Source organism: Apodemus sylvaticus, chromosome 3 (genome assembly GCF_947179515.1).
Source record: "Apodemus sylvaticus chromosome 3, mApoSyl1.1, whole genome shotgun sequence".
NCBI classification, from domain to species: domain Eukaryota; kingdom Metazoa; phylum Chordata; class Mammalia; order Rodentia; family Muridae; genus Apodemus; species Apodemus sylvaticus.
Genome location: NC_067474.1, coordinates 32,917,316 through 32,932,677, shown reverse-complemented (window position 1 = coordinate 32,932,677; position 15,362 = coordinate 32,917,316). Strand labels below are relative to the sequence as shown.

Below are 15,362 nucleotides of genomic sequence, written 5' to 3'. Positions count from 1 at the left end.
TAAGCTCAGATCCAAATGGATCAAGGACCTCCACATAAAGCCAGACACTCTGAAGCTAATAGAAAAGAAACTGGGGAAGACCCTTGAGGACATCGGTACAGGGAGAAAGTTTCTGAACAGAACACCAATAGCGTATGCTCTAAGAGCAAGAATTGACAAATGGGACCTCATAAAGTTTCAAAGTTTCTGTAAGGCAAAGGACACCATCAAGAGGACAAATCGGCAACCAACAAATTGGGAAAAGATCTTCACCAATCCTACATCAGATAGAGGGCTAATATCCAATATATATAAAGAACTCAAGAAGTTAGACTCCAGAAAACCAAACAACCCTATTAAAAATGGGGTACAGAGTTAAACAAAGAATTCTCACCTGAAGAACTTCGGATGGCGGAGAAGCATCTTAAAAAATGCTCAACTTCATTAGTCATTAGAGAAATGCAAATCAAAACAACCCTGAGATTTCATCTTACACCAGTCAGAATGGCTAAGATTAAAAATTCAGGAGACAGCAGGTGTAGGAGAGGGTGTGGAGAAAGAGGAACACTCCTCCACTGCTGGTGGGGTTGCAAATTGTTACAACCACTCTGGAAATCAGTCTGGCGGTTCCTCTGAAAACTGGGCACCTCACTTCCAGAAGATCCTGCTATACCACTCCTGGGCATATACCCAGAGGATTCCCCACCATGTAATAAGGATACATGCTCTACTATGTTCATAGCAGCCCTATTCATAATTGCCAGATGCTGGAAAGAACCCAGGTATCCCTCAACAGAAGAGTGGATGCAAAAAATGTGGTATATCTACACAATGGAATACTATTCAGCCATTAGAAACAATGAATTCATGAAATTCTTAGGCAAATGGATGGAGCTAGAGAACATCATACTAAGTGAGGTAACCCAGACTCAAAAGGTGAATCATGGTATGCAATCACTAATAAGTGGATATTAACCTAGAAAACTGGAATACCCAAAACATAATCCACACATCAAATGAGGTACAAGAAGAAAGGAGGAGTGGCCTCTTGTTCTGGAAAGACTCAGTGAAGCAGTATTCGGCAAAACCAGAATGGGGAATTGGGAAGGGGTGGGTGGGAGGACAGGGGGCGAGAAGGGGTCTTACGGGACTTTCGGGGAGTGGAGGGCTAGAAAAGGGGAAATCATTTGAAATGTAAATAAAAAATTATATCGAATAATAAAAAAAAAAAAGTATCACTGGGTAAATATCCAGAAGACTTTGACTTAAAATGGCAGTCTTGATTTCAAAGACACAAAGCACAAAAGTAAATTTATGGGTGTGGTTCAACTTTTCAAGTCCCAAGTTTATGTGTCCCACCAATTAATTTATTTTGGTTATAGGTTCTCAATGTGTGGGTTTATTTTTTTCTTTCTTTTTTTTCTTCGATATATTTTTTTTTTTACATTTCAAATGATTTCCCCTTTTCTGGCTCCCCACTCCCGAAAAGTCACATAAGCCCCCTTCCCTCCCCATGTTCTCCCATCCACCCCTTCCCACTTCCCTGTTCTGGTTTTGCCCTATACTGCTACACTGAGTCTTTCCAGAACCAGGGGCCACCCCTCTGCTCTTCTTCTACCTTATTTGATGGGTGGATTATGTTTTGGGTATTCCAATTTTCTAGGCTAATATCCACTTATTAGTGAGTGCATACCATTATTGATCTTTTGAGACTGGATTACCTTAGTATGATGTTTTCCAGCTCCATCCATTTGTCTAAGAATTTCATGAATTCATTGTTTCTAATGGCTGAATACTACTCCATTGTGTATATATACCACATTTTTTGCATCCATTCTTCCATTGAGGGACACCTGGGTTCTTTCCAGCTTCTGGCTATTATAAATAGGGCTGCTATGAACATAGTAGAGCATGTATCCTTATTACATGCTGGGGAATCTTCTGAGTATATGCCCAGGAGTGGTATAGCAGGATCCTCCGCAAGTGACATGCTCAGTTTTCTGAGGAACTTCCAGACTGCTTTCCAGAGTGGTTGTACCAATTTGCAGCCCCACCAGCAGTGGAGGAGTGTTCCTCTTTCTCCACATCCTTGCCAACACCTTCTGTCTCCTGAATTTTTAAACTTAGCCATTCTGACTGGTGTAAGGTGAAATCTCAGGGTTGTTTTGATTTGCATTTCCCTAATGACTAATGAAGTTGAGCATTTTTTAAGATGCTTCTCAGCCATCCGAAGTTCTTCATGTAAAAATTCTTTGTTTAGCTTTGTACCCCATTTTTTAATAGGGTTATTTGGTTTTCTGGGATCAGGAAGCATATAACATTTAATACCTCCATAGAGTAGGAAGAGGCTAGATTTTTTTCCTATGTGGTCAGTTCTACTATACATCACTTTTGAGCAAACACAGTATTACCTGCTCTCACCTTCTTATTTATAAATGTTAAAAGTGACAGCTAAATCTGAAATGTTCGCATTGATTTCCCAAGTCTCAAGAGCTAGCTTTGAACTTTTAAAATATTAAATAGCATGCTATGTTAATTGGAAAATTTTCTGCTCTGATGCTCTGTGGTTTATTTTTGGATTCTTTTCTCAGACATGTCTTACACACCAAGACATGACCAACCAAAGGTAAGATTTGTAATTTAATTAGATGGCATCATATTGATTTTCTAGGATTAGCTTAATTGGTCAAGGGTGTCTATCTCTAATATCTACACTCCAGGCAGATAAATCTTTTCAAGGAGATTCTATCTGGATGGTTTATTACATAGACTCTCTATAAATTTTTAATGCATGACAACACACAGCTCCAAGTTAAAACAATAAGATAAAATTTAATATAAAACATGAAGGAAATGTGAAACTGCAAATTCTGCTTCTGTAAACATATAAGAAAATCAAGAAGCAAAATAAATAAAAATTTAATAAATAATCTAAATAAAAAGTATAAAAACCCACAATATCATCAATTATCAGAAAAGTACAAATCAAGTCTATACTGAGGTTACCATCTTACTCATTAGAATGTCCATAATTGAAAAGACATTTAAAATATGTGAGATGCTGAAAAATCTGTTTTCTATACTGATTTCCATGTCATTGACCATATAGAGACACTCATTTCACCCCAACCTTTCCTGTGTTTCCCAAACACCCGTTTTCCCTTTTTTGTTCATTAAAATTCTACCTGTGGCAATATGATACCATGTTGTAGTTTTGATATGTATTTCCTGATGATGAACAATTTTGAGCATCCTTTATGTTCTAATCAGCCATGCCTCTGTATTCAAAAAGTGTCATTTAAAGCCTTGATCTTTAAAAGCTTTTGCTATTAAATTGCAGGAGTTTCTCATATTTTGGGACATTAACCCATTATCATATATATGGTTTGTAAGTATTCTCTCCAGTTTTGATTTGTTGACTATTTTGTTTCAAGTATAAGAGATTTTTAGTGTGGATAGAAACCCATGTTGGTTTGTGGTGTAGAATGAAATCTAATGTGTTGGCAACCAATACATTTGCCTTTCCTTTTGTGTTTGAGGGTACACAATAAACACATTATTCTCTAAGAAAGGTCACAGAGCAATCTTGCTCTGCTTACTTCTTTTTTTTTAATTTTTTTTATTCGATATATTTTTTAATTACATTTCAAATGATTTCCCCTTTTCTAGCTCCCCACTCCCGGAAAGTCCCATAAGCCCCCTTCTCTCCCCCTGTCCTCCCACCCACCCCTTCTCACTTCTCCGTTCTGGTTTTGCCAAATACTGCTTCACTGAGTCTTTCCAGAACAAGGGGCCACTCCTCCTTTCTTCTTGTACCTCATTTGATGTATGGATTATGTTTTGGGTATTCCAGTTTTTTAGGTTAATATCCACTTATTAGTGAGTGCATACCATGATTCACCTTTTGAGTCTGGGTTACCTCACTTAGTATGATGTTCTGTAGCTCCATCCATTTGCCTAAGAATTTCATGAATTCATTGTTTCTAATGGCTGAATAGTACTCCATTGTGTAGATATGAATTCTCACCTGAAGAACTTCGGATGGCGGAGAAGGATCTTAAAAAATGCTCAACTTCATTAGTCATTAGGGAAATGCAAATCAAAACAACCCTGAGATTTCACCTTACATCAGTCAGAATGGCTGAGATTAAAAATTCGGGAGCCAGCAGGTGTTGGAGAGGATGTGGAGAAAGAGGAACACTCCTTCACTGCTGGTGGGGTTGCAAACTGGTACAACCACTCTGGAAATCAGTCTGGCGGTTCCTCTGAAAACTGGGCACCTCACATCCAGAAGATCCTGCTATACCACTCCTGGGCATATACCCAGAGGATTCCCCACCATGTAATAAGGATACATGCTCTACTGTGTTCATAGCAGCCCTATTTATAATTGCCAGATGCTGGAAAGAACCCAGGTATCCCTCAACAGAAGAGTGGATGCAAAAAATGTGGCTCTGCTTACTTCTAATAGTTTCATAGCTATTTGAGTATTCAAACTTGACTTGTGTGGATGGTGTAAGACAGGTAAAGAGTCCACTGGTATTTTAACAGTTTGCCCTAAGTTGGTCACATTTGAGCAATAATCACTCATCCAATCCATGAACCCAGATGTCGTTCTATTGAATAACTTCTGTTTCACACACTTTCATTTGCATGATGTAGGTTTCAGTGTATCTCTGTTGGTCTTCTTAGTTTCTTATTCCACTTGATGGTGTTGTAAATAGAATAATATATTTCATAAATTCATACAAATAGCATCACAAAGTATGTATGCCTTATGTAGTCTATTGAAAGCTATTTGTATTCATGAAATTTATTTATTCAAATTGCTATGTAGTCTTTACTGTATATAGTGCATCTTTCAAAAAGATCTATATATTCCTTAGCTATATAAAGTTTCTGATTGTTGTGAATCTAGATTCTCTAAACATTTTTACATACTTCCACCACTTATATACATTTTAATTTCTTTTCCATAAAAAAGTGTGCAAAATATAAGTTGCAAGGCAAATGCATGATTAATGGATTAAAAACAACAAACTTTCTGATCTTTTCTTAAAACTGTTATTTTTTTGGGTGTGGTATCATGTACTTTTTATCCCAGCTCTGGAGAGGAAGGGACAGGAAAATCTCTAAGAATTCAAGGACAGTCTGGTCTGCATAATGTGTTCCAGGCCAACCAGAGCTACATAGTAAGACCCTGTCTCAAAAAAATCATTTTATCATTTTACTTCCATGCCAATACTGTACAAAAATGAATAGTTCTAATTTGTTCTAACAATTGATACTGTAACTTATGATGGATAATTGCAATTGTCTATATTCCAGGACTGTGAAGTATATACAAGAGCAATCAAAGCACACCCTGTGGGGTGGCATTTCCAGAGAGAATTAAAGAAGCTGGGGATTTTTCCTGAATGTTCACAGCACTATCAAGTGAACTGCAATCTGGGCAGAATAGAGAGAAATAAAGAAGAAAGTCCTTCAAGTAATTAGATGCTAAAAAATCCTTTGGCAAAATACAACACCCCTTTATGTTAAAAGTATTGGAGACATCAGGAATTCAAGGTACATACCTAAATATAATTATAGCAATATAAAGCAAACCAATATCCAACATCAAACTAAATGGAGAGAAACCCAAAGTAATCCATTAAAATCAGGGACAAGTCTAGGCTGCACACTATATCCCTACCTATTCAATATAGTAATCGAAGTTCTTTTTTTTTTCTTTTTTTATTCGATATATTTTTTGTTTACATTTCAAATGATTTCCTCATTCCTGGCTCTCCACTCCCTGAAAGTCCCATAAGTCTTCTTCCCTCTCCCTGTTGCCCCATCCACCCCTTCCCACTTCCCTGTTCTGGTATTGCCCTATACTGCTGCACTGAGCCTTTCCAGAACCAGGGGCAACTCCCCCATTCTTCTTGGACATCTTTTGATATGTGGATTATGACTTGGATAATCCAAGTTTCTAGGCTAATATATGCTTATCAGTGAGTGCATACCATGATTGGTCTTTTGAGACTGGGTCACCTCACTTAGTATGATATTCTCCAGCTCCATCCATTTGTTTAATAATTTCATGAATTCATTGTTTCTAATGGCTGAATAGTACTCCATTGTGTATATATATATGACATTTTTTTGTATCCATTCCTCCGTTGAGGGTTCTTTCCAGCTTTGGCTATTATAAATAGGGCTGCTATAAACATAGTGGAGCATGTGTCCTTATTACATGCTGGAGAATCCTCTGGCTATATACTCAGGAATGGTATAGCAGGGTCCTCCAGAAGTGATGGTAATCAAAGTTCTAACCAGAGCAATTAGACCACAAAAAGAAATCAAAGGAAAACAAATAGGGAGGGAGGAAGTCAAGATATCACTATTTGAAGATGATATGATAGTATACATAAGCAACCCCAAAAATTCTACCAGAGAGGGTCTGGATATAAAATTAACTCTAACAAATCAGTAGCCTTCCTCTACTCAAAGGATAAAAGAAATGAGAGAAATGACACCTTTCACAACTGTCACAAATAATGTAAAATATCTTGATGTGACTCTAAGCAAGTAAAAGATCTGTATGTCAAGAACTTCAAGTACCTGAAGAAAGAAATCGAAGAAGACCTCAGAAAATGGAAAGATCTCCCATGTTCATATATTGGCAGAATTAATATAGTAAAAATGGCCATCTTCCCAAAAGTCTAGAAATTCAATGCAATCCACATCAAAATTTCAACTCAATTCTTCATAGAATTAAAAGGAGCAATTCTCAAATTCATTTGGAATAACAAAAAAACCTAGGATAGTGGAAACTCTTCTCAACAATAAAAGAACATCTGGCAGAATCACCATCCTGACCTCAAGTTCTACTATAGAGCAATAATGATACAAATGTCATGGTATTGGTACAGAGACAGGCTGTTAGATCAATGGAATAGAATTGAAGACCCAGAAATGAATCCATACATCTATGGTCTCTTCATCTTTGACAAAGGAGCTAAATCCATTCAGTGGAAAAGACAGCCTTTTCAACAAATGGTGATGGTTCAACTGGCAGTCACCATGTAGGAGAATGCAAATTGATCCATTCTTATCTACTTGTAGAAAGTTCAAGTCCAAGTGGATCAAGGACCTCCACATAGAAGCTGATACAATGAGTCCAATAGAAGAGAAAGTGGGAAAGAGCCTTGAATACTTGGGGAGACTTCCTGAACAGAACATCAACAGCTTATGCTTTAAGATCAAGAGTTGGAAAAAAAAATGGGACCTCATAAAATTGAAAAGCTTCTGTAAAACAAAAAACATTGTCAATAGGACTAAATGGCAACCCTCAGATCCGGAAAAGATCTTTACCAACCCTACATCTGATAGAAGGCTAACATTCAAAATATACAAAGAATTCAAGAAGTTAGACTCCAGAGAACCAAATAACCCTATTAAAAAAGTAGAGTACAGTGCTAAATAGTGAGTTCTCAACTGAGCAATCTTGAATGGTTGAGAAGCACTTAAAGAAGTGTTCATAATTTTTAATCATCAGGGAAATGCAAATCAAAATATCCCTGAGATTCCACCTCACACCAATCAGAATGACTAAGAGCAAAAACCCAGTTGACAGCAGATGTTGGCTGGTAAGGATGTGGACAAAGAGTAATACTCCTCCATTGCTAGTGGGACTGCATGTTGGTAAAATCACTTTGGAAATCAGTCTGGCAGTTCCTGAGAAAATTGGAAATGGTTCTTCCTGAAGACTCAGCTCTACCACTATTGGGCAAATACTTCAAAAAACGCTCTATCATATAATAAAGACACATTCTCCACTATGTTCATAGCAGCCTTTTTTATAATAGCCAGAAGCTGGAAACAACCCATCTGTCCCTCAACAGAAGAATGGATACAGAAAATGTGGCACATTTACACTACTACTCAGAGTATTCCAAAAACAACGATTTCATGAAATTCATGAATAGCGAATGGATGAAACTCAAAAATATCATCCTGAGTGAGGTAACCCAGAAACAAAAGAACACACATTGTATGCACTCAGTAATAAGTGTATATTACTTATTTCACAATGCCCATGATACAACCCACAGACCATACGTAGCATAGAAGGAAAGACCTTGTTGTGGATGCTTCAGTCCTGCATTGAGGGGGGAGGACAGGATGCTTATGGGAGGCAGAGGGAGAGGGGTACCTGGACAGGACAAAGGAGGGGGAGGAAATAAAGGTGACAGTATCAGGAACTGGAGGAAATGTGGGATAGGCATAGAGGGTCAGAAAATTGAAGAAAAACATGTAGTAGGGGAGATGAAGAACTGGGGATAGCTACTGGAGGGAAATGTGAGTTTCTCTGGACCAAACAGGGATGACTTTAGCCAAAATGTGCAGAGAAGAGGGAGATAGAACCTGTTGAGACCACCTCTAGTAGATAAGTATGACCCCAGTTTGAGGGATGGGGCTACCTATGCATCTCAAAGTTTTTAACCTAGAAATGTTCCCATCCAAAGGAAGAACAGGGACAAAGAAATGGAACAGAGACTGAAGGAAGGGTCAGTTGGGGACTGCCCTATCTTAGGATCTATCATGTCTGCAGACACCAAACTCTACACTGTTGCTGTGGTCAAGACGTTCTTGCACACAGGAACCTAGTGTGGTGGTTTCTTGGGAGGTCCGGCCGTCAACTAGCCAATACAGATGTGGTTGCTTGAAGCCATTCATCAGACTAAAACTGGCAGGGGTGCTGGCAGAAGGACTGGAGGAGCAGAGGGGGGATTGCAACCTCACTGTAAGAACAACATAGGCTAGCCTGACTACCCAGTTCTCCCAGAGACTAGACCCCAACCAAGGAGTGTACCTAGAGAGATCTATGACTCCAGATACATATGTAGCAGAGGATGGCCTTGCCTGACAGCAATGGGAGGGGAGGCCCTTAACCCCTGAAAGATTTGATGCCAAGTGTAGGGGATGCTGGAATGGTGGGGTGGGAGTGGATGGGTGTGTGGGGGAGCACCCTCATACAGGCAAAGGGGATGGGGGAGCATGGATGTAGGATGGGAGTTCATGGAGGGGTAACTGGGAAGTGGGATATCATTTGAGATGTAAACGAAAAGAACAATTAATAAAAATAAATAAATAAATAAATAAATAAATAAATAAATAAATAAATAAATAAGATGGAGAGCATTTGAGGAAGGCACTGGGTTCTGCACATAGAAATGTACATACATCTAATCACAAGCACACACACATGCACGCACGCACGTACACACACACACACACTCACACACACACCAAGTTGCTTGTATTTTTCCCTATGTTAATTGTATTTTTATGTCAATGCTTAAGTGTAGATATTTAAATTATTTGTGTGTCCCTTAGTTTCTGTTCCTCTAGGTAAATGATTTATAATAAATATCTTCTGGTGGGAAAAAAAGGGAGAAAGTTCACTAGGTTCAGAGGTTTGCTTTCTTTCTGCTTCCTGGGTAGCAACCTTGATGTGATATCTGCTGCCCTAAACACTTCCTGTTGTTCCTGTTGTTGTTGTTCCTGATGTTCTGTCTCATCTCCTGTTCACTGCAATGGAGCCTGCTTACATTTGAGTAAAACCTTTGAAGCTATGAACCAAACAGCCTCTTTCCCTAATAAAGTGTCTCATTCAGATGTTACAGAGAGATGAAGCCGGACTACTACATACTGATCATCTTAACATATATACCTTTCCCCATTAGCTACTGTGGTGTTGATGTACTTAATAGAGTTGATGTCTTAATTTTTCCATGCAGTTATTCATGTTAAAGTAAACACATAAATCAAGTCACAATCTAAGTTCATTTTGTTTATACATTGACGGGGTTGAGTTTGAGATTTCTAAGACCATGTTTACTCTGTGTGTATGTGTGTTTCACAATCAGTGGCCTTTGGCTAGAGGATTTAAACAAATCAGGCCTAAAATGAATGAATGCAAAAGGAAGCCATGACGTGTTAGAGAGAAAGGAGGAGCATATGGGATGGGTTGGATGGAGGACAAGGCAGGCGCAATGACGTTGTTATATTGTACCACCAAGAGTACTTAGACAGTTGGAGCTGGTTAAAAGTAAGACCATTGTAATAATAATATTAGAGATACTCTCTTTGCTCTCCATCTCAAGGTGGTATGTATTGTTCTTTAAAAAAAACTTTTAAGACTTATTGTTTTCTAGAGAATACATTGCCGTCTAATGTGTCTCATGCCATTTCACTGGAACAGAAGGTAAGTTTGTCTGTGTTGTAGAAGGCCCTTGTATCTACCAAAAAGAAATTTTGCTAATAAGCAACTCAGTAGTTATGTTTGAAGCCTGATTTTTTGCATTAACATTTTCAAGTGATCTCCTTTTTTCATGAGACTCTTGTTGCTTAATTGTCAGATTTTATTTATGACAATTGTTATTTTCTATTTAGTCCAGTTGGTGGCTATAGCTGACTCATAAATCCATAAAACCCTTCAGTTATCAACTAATTAGCTACTGCACCTGCCCCTAAATAATTGACATTAATCATTACTAACAATTATCATTGTAGTTATTAAGTTACCCCAAAACTTTTTGAGTATAATTCAGAGTAAGAATCACATTTACAGATCAACCTAGGATACATATATAGACACAAACACACACTTACACTCATACACACAAATACACACCCCAACACACACACACACACACACACACACACACATGCACGCACTCACACAGACTCACAAATATACAAACATGTACACACCCACACATACCACCACAAACACAGACACACTTATATACACTCACAAACACTGAAAACCCCCTCATCGCCCCAACACACAGTCATATATATACACATGCAAATACAGTCAGACATACATACACACACATGACACATACAAACATATATGCATACATGCACTCATACATAAATATAGATATACACACATACAGATAGACACAAGAAATGCATATACACCCCATATACACATTCACACACCCAAACACACACATACATACACACATATATAAACATATACAAACACACACATAAACACATACACACATCCAGAAACAGATACATACAAATACATGAATACACATGTGTATACTCATACACACAAGCAGACATATACCTGCACATATTTATACATACATACAGCACACATGAACATATTTACACACACATGCACACACCTACACATGTACACACACCACACACTGCACATGTACACACTCACACAGACATATAGACACATACATGCACATGCACATACAAATACACATATATACACATGCAAATGCATATAAATACCTCCATACACACACAGACAAACAGACACACACCACACATGCACACACTGACACACAAATGCTTACACTCACACACATGCACACACTCACACACATATCTAGATATACACATGCATATATACACATTTATACCCATACACATGCAAACACATACATACACACATATACACAGACACACACACACACAGACATACACACATACAGACACAGACACACACACACACACACACACACAAACCCACACACCTGCTCTGTATCAGATATCCTCTGATAGTGTCTATTCTATCTTACACTTTTTCACTTAAGAGCATGCTTTCACACAAGAAAGGTTTTACTGCTTATGACTGAACTGTGACTAACAGCTGTCTTTAATGATGTAGCTACTGGTAGGCTGCTTATTTGTTCATAACCTCCTATTCATGCTTCTGTAAATAATCCAGATTGATACACACACATGCACACACACACATAGACATGTTTACACAAACACACATGCTTACACACATACACACACACACAAACTGAAAGTAGAAGAGGAACTAGTTGGGAGAGGAAGGAGATCAGTGGGAGTGGGAAGATGATGAGCAAGGGTATTGAGAGGTGCCAATATGGCTAAACTACATTCCATACCCTCATGAACAGATATCAAAATAAAATTATGTACAACTAACATATGCTTATAAAAGCTTGGAAAAACGGTGGCTTATGAAAATTCTTATACCAAAGCTGAAAATTTAGGAGAAAAAATAAAAGTCTCTTTTAAAATTAGAACTCACTTGTTGCCTTCACCATTGTAGACCCACTTAGTTGAGCCAATTCCTTCATAGTGTGAGGCCCAGTAATAAACACAGGCGTTAATGTGCAGGAGAAACAGCAAGTAGCCAGCTGTGCGGATGACTCTGTCAGAGAGAAGAGATGGGGAGGAAGACTTGGCGTTGTTTCTGGAATGAGGCTGATCTCAACATTGTCTTTTTCTCTATGCTTCCAATGAGCCCTCTTGCTTTAGATTTGCTAAGTGTCAACTCTCATTTGTGCAGTAGAAAGCGAAGGTGACACCACATGTTGTCTGCCTGCAGAGTCTTGAATGGGCTTGACGGAGTGTAAAGAAAGTCTTCATTTCTTTGCACAGATGGTGTGAGTCAACTCTGTGAAAGACATGCCTCAAGGGTCACTTCTTCATTTTGAGTTCCATGAAATACGCCACACTGATTTACCTGGATATCAGAAAGGCTCACAGGACTTCATGCTATGATGAACTGTGATTGAAGATCCCTACTCGGGAAGTTCAGAATGGCAAATGAGCGAAATGTAGGCGAGGTGTAAATTGTCATGAGAGATGGAGAGCTGACTCACAAGAGCGTACTCGTTTCTTATTGTTTAAACTGTAACATGATAGGTTCTCATCCTTACTTTAATCTAAGTGTACTTGAAACAGCCCAATTTGCTTGAGAGTATGCCTTCATTTTATATAGTAAAATAGAAAAGGCCCCATGTTTTTGAGCAGGGTGGTCATTGTCTCCTAAAAATGTTAGGACACATGCCTTCTAAAATGTTCTGCCACCACTTTCTCTGCTTTGTTCAAATTTACCAGTGAAACTCACCTGTAGACATATGCTTTGTCCATTATAGACTCCAGGCGATGGTTAAACTCAAAGAATGAAGTGTACTGTATATGAAATAAGCAAAATAAATAGAATATAAGTTAACCATATGCTTATTTAGATAAAACTGTGTAACATAGATTTTTTATTTTTTTCATTTTAATACTTTTATTTTCTATATTCTTTGTTTACATTCCAAACGATTTCTCCTTTCCCAAATCTCCACTCCCCATATGACCCATAAACCTTCTTCTCTCCACCCATTCTCCAATCACCTCCCGCCTTTTTCTCTGTCCTTATATTCCCCTCCAACGCTAGATCAATCCTTTCCAGGTTCAGGACCCTCTCCATACTTCTTCATGGGAATCATTTGTTATGCGATTTGTGCCTTTGGTATTCAGAGCTTCTGGGATAATTAATATTCACTTATCAGAGATTGCATTCCATGTGTATTCTTTTGTGATTGGGTTAACTCACTCAGGATGATATTTTCCAGATCAAACCATTTGCCTAAAAATTTTGTGAATTCATTGTTTCTAATTGCTGAGTAGTATTCCATTGTGTAAATATACCACATTTTCTGTATCCATTCCTTCTTTGAGGGACATCTGGGTTCTTTCCAGCTTCTGGCTATTATAAATAAGACTGCTATGAACATAATGGAGCATGTGTCTTTATTGCATGCCGGGGAATCCTTTGGGTGTATGCCCAGGAGAGGTATAGCAGGGTCCTCCAGAAGTGTCATGTCCAGTTTTCTGAGGAACCACCACAATGATTTCCAAAGTGGTTGTACCATCTTACAGCCCCACCAGCAGTGGAGGAGTGTTCCTCTTTCTCCACATCCTTGCCAACACCTGCTATTTCCTGAGTTTTTGACCTTAGCCATTCTGACTGGTGTAAGGTGAAATCTCAGGGTTGTTTTGATCTGCATTTCCCTAATGACTAATGATGTTGAGCACTTCTTAAGGTGCCTCTCAGCCATCCGAATTTCTTCAGGTGAAAATTCTTTGTTTAGATCTGTAACCCATTTTTTAATAGGGTTATTTGGTTCCCTGGGGTCTAACTTCTTGAGTTCTTTGTATATATTGGATATTAGCCCTCTATCAGATGTAGGGTTGGTGAATATCCTTTCCCAATTTGATGGTTGCCGTTTTGTCCTTTTAACAGTGTCCTTTGCCTTACAGAAACTTTGTAATTTTATTAGGTCCCATTTATCAATTCTTGAGCTTAGAGCATAAACTTTTGGTGATCTGTTCAGGAACTTTTCCCCTGTGCCCATGTCCTCAAGGGTCATCCCCAGTTTCTTTTCTATTAGTTTCAGTGTGTCTGTTTTTACATGGAGGTCCTTGATCCACTTGGAGTGAAGTTTAGTACATGGAGATAAGAATGGATCAATTCACATTCTTCTGCATGCTGACCTCCAGATTTTTTATTTTATTTGAAACAATTTTGTTCATGTCTTTAAAAACCTCCCATGCCATATTTAATGATATTTTCTTTAAATAGTATTTTAACATGGGATCAAGCCTATAGAGATGATTATTTTATTTTATTTCTATATTTAACTGCAGTCTTATTTGTGATGCATGTTGAAAATCAATAATGGACTTCTTTCTAATGCATATAGTAGAATTCTAGTCTACAATGATTAAATTCATACTTCTAAAACATAAATAAAAGAAGAAAATATGTTGTTAACAGTTAACATTTAACAGTTAATATAATAAATATATATTTTTTCAAAATGTCGAGTCCACTAGATATTAGTAGAGGATGTGTTTTGTGCTATCGATTCAATGGCTTCATGTGATCTAATCAAAACAGAGTTACTGTTTCCCTCAAGTTTCTTAAATGTGCAGATGCATACAAAAGATATTTACTCAGCTGTAAGGAAAAATGAAATCATGACATTTTCAGGTAAGGGGATGGAACTAGAGAAAATACTAAGTGAGGTAACAAAGGCCCAGAGTGACAAACACTGCATATTTTCTTTCATTTTTAGCTTTGTCTCAGCTCTCACTTCCTTGGGGTATCCCTATTCCATCCTCTCCTCCTTCCTTCATTTCTGTAGGACATAGGGCACAGAATAAGACCGCGGAATCACCATGAATCCCAGAGCAAAATGCCAGCACTATTGCTGATGTGGTCTAGAAATACCTTCTACTTCATACCTTGCTTCTTACCTAAAAATGACATAATGAAAACAGTGTGTGCAGGTGTGCACTGGTGTGATGAATGTGCTTAGAAAGGGAAGATCTTATTGACAGGAGTCTTCTGCCACTACGTACTCCATAATATCACCCAACTTACATGTGACAGATGAGCCTTTGGATTAAAACTGATATATGTAATAGATTATTATTATTATTATTATCATATGTAATACATTCATATTATATATGAAATAGTAATATTTCCTCTTAAGGTAAAAGATACACAAATATTTGTTCCACCAGAATTCCTGAAT

The 15,362-nt window shown here is 38.0% G+C and overlaps 1 protein-coding gene across 1 annotated transcript in view; it reads right to left on the bottom strand.

Moving 5' to 3' along the window:
• Cngb3 (cyclic nucleotide gated channel subunit beta 3) overlaps positions 1–15,362 on the bottom strand; it is a 217,912-nt gene that overhangs the window by 84,456 nt on the left and 118,094 nt on the right. The window contains exons 9-10 of the mRNA XM_052175774.1: positions 12,896–12,960; positions 12,071–12,193 (exon numbers count right to left, since the gene is read on the bottom strand). Coding sequence (XP_052031734.1) covers positions 12,071–12,193; positions 12,896–12,960 — 188 coding nt within the window. The remainder of the gene's footprint in view (positions 1–12,070; positions 12,194–12,895; positions 12,961–15,362) is intronic.